The sequence below is a fragment of the Acanthisitta chloris genome, unplaced genomic scaffold, assembly GCF_000695815.1.
Source record: "Acanthisitta chloris isolate BGI_N310 unplaced genomic scaffold, ASM69581v1 scaffold34363, whole genome shotgun sequence".
Taxonomy (NCBI): domain Eukaryota; kingdom Metazoa; phylum Chordata; class Aves; order Passeriformes; family Acanthisittidae; genus Acanthisitta; species Acanthisitta chloris.
Window position 1 is genome coordinate 1 of NW_008665984.1, and position 1,509 is coordinate 1,509.

The 1,509-nt window shown below is 64.9% G+C and overlaps 1 protein-coding gene across 1 annotated transcript; it reads right to left on the minus strand.

Annotated features, from left to right (window-relative positions):
- Positions 1-6: 6 nt before the first annotated feature.
- Positions 7-1,313, minus strand: TMX2 (thioredoxin-related transmembrane protein 2; the record flags this gene model as incomplete). The annotated part of the gene is made up of 7 exons (XM_009071945.1): positions 1,271-1,313; positions 1,036-1,149; positions 708-784; positions 522-628; positions 378-443; positions 149-281; positions 7-80 (listed from the first exon to the last, which is right to left on the minus strand). Coding segments are annotated over exons 1-7 (614 nt in total), but the record flags the coding sequence as incomplete, so codon positions are not given.
- Between the last annotated feature and the right edge of the window lie 196 nt (positions 1,314-1,509).

A 1,509-nucleotide genomic window follows, 5' to 3' on the forward strand; every position in this document is an offset into this window, starting at 1 on the left:
TCGGGCCCCTCCTCCCGTGGCTTCCCTTGCTTCTTGGCTTTCTGGTAGAGCTCATTGAGGTTGAACTCACGGATCACGTTCTCCTGCGGCCAGAGGCAGTGTCAGCACCCCTAGGGGCGCCCCGTCCTTCCCAGGCACTGCCACAGACAGGGGCTCGGAGGTGCCAGGACACAGCTCGACCCTTCTTGTCAATCTGCGGGCGCCGCATGACCTCTGTGCCCCCCTGGAAGAGGATGAGGGTGGGCAGCTGCTTGGTGAGGGGCGAGGTGCTCACCTTGTACCTGTGACGGGAGAGGCCAGCGGTGACCCCCAGGCAGCCACAGGGGCTGGGGGGGCCCAAGGACTGCCTTGTTGGCACTGCTGTGTCCCTCCTTCACCTGGTGCTGACATCTGTGTAGCGGCCAACATCCACCTTCCCGAACTGCAGTCCGGGGCAGTTGTACCTGGGCAGGACAGGGACACAGGGCTGTGAGGGCTGTGTGTGACTACAGGGCCTGAGACCCCCTCTGGGCACCACTCACTTGAGAGAGAGGCCGGCAAAGATGGGGGCGAAGGACTGGCACTCGCTGGACCAGTCGGCAAAGAACTCGACGATCCATGTCACACGCTTGTCCCTCTCCAGCTCCTCCTGCCCAGGGGCGTGGGAGGGCTCAGAGCGGGTGCTGGGGACAGCTCCCCAACACCCCAGGGAGAGGGGCAATACTCACATCGATGGTCTTGTCACTGAAGTACTTGATGTACTCAGGGCCCATGTACAGGGGGGGCTTGCAGGTCATCAGGAACACTGCAAGGACAGTCTCCTGAGTCCCCCAGCAGTGGCACAGCCAGGCTGGGCTGGGGGCAGGCAGACCCCCCCAGGGAGCTTCCTGAGCTCCCAGTGCTGCCCCCATGGAGACTTCATACACCCACAGCCCCTCAGCCCTGAGGGACATGGTGACGCTGGGACAGGAGGGAGCTGCGGCCCTTCCAGCCAGGGCTGTGGGGACAGGGCCGGGACAGCTCCACAGCTGCCACAGGACCTCTGTCAGGGCTCACCTATGCAGAGCGTGAGGTAGAGCAGCCCCATGCGGATGTCGAGGCGGAAGAACAGGATCGCGTTGGCCACTTTGCTGAACATGAAGATGTTCCCAATGTGCTGCTCCACAGTGACTGCCAAGAGCACAGGGATATAGGACAGGGCCAGATGCTGAGGGAGGGCTGGATCTGGCCCTCCAGACCCTCCCGGGGGGAAGCTCCGCAGCAGCAGCCCCCCGTCCCCCCCTGGACTCACTGGAGCGCCGGTTCTTCATCATGACGATGGCACTGAGGAACATTCTCCACCTCCCGCTGGCAGAGGGAACACCGTGAGCCAGAGGCACCCAGGGCGCCCCGGAACCGAGCCCGGCACAGGGTCCTGCGTCCGTGCCAGGACCTGCCCGAGCCCGCGGGGAACAGCGAGAAGAACTGGCCCACGGTCTCGGCCAGCGCCGGGCGCTACCGGGCACCTCCCTCCCTCCGCCGGGCGGGAGC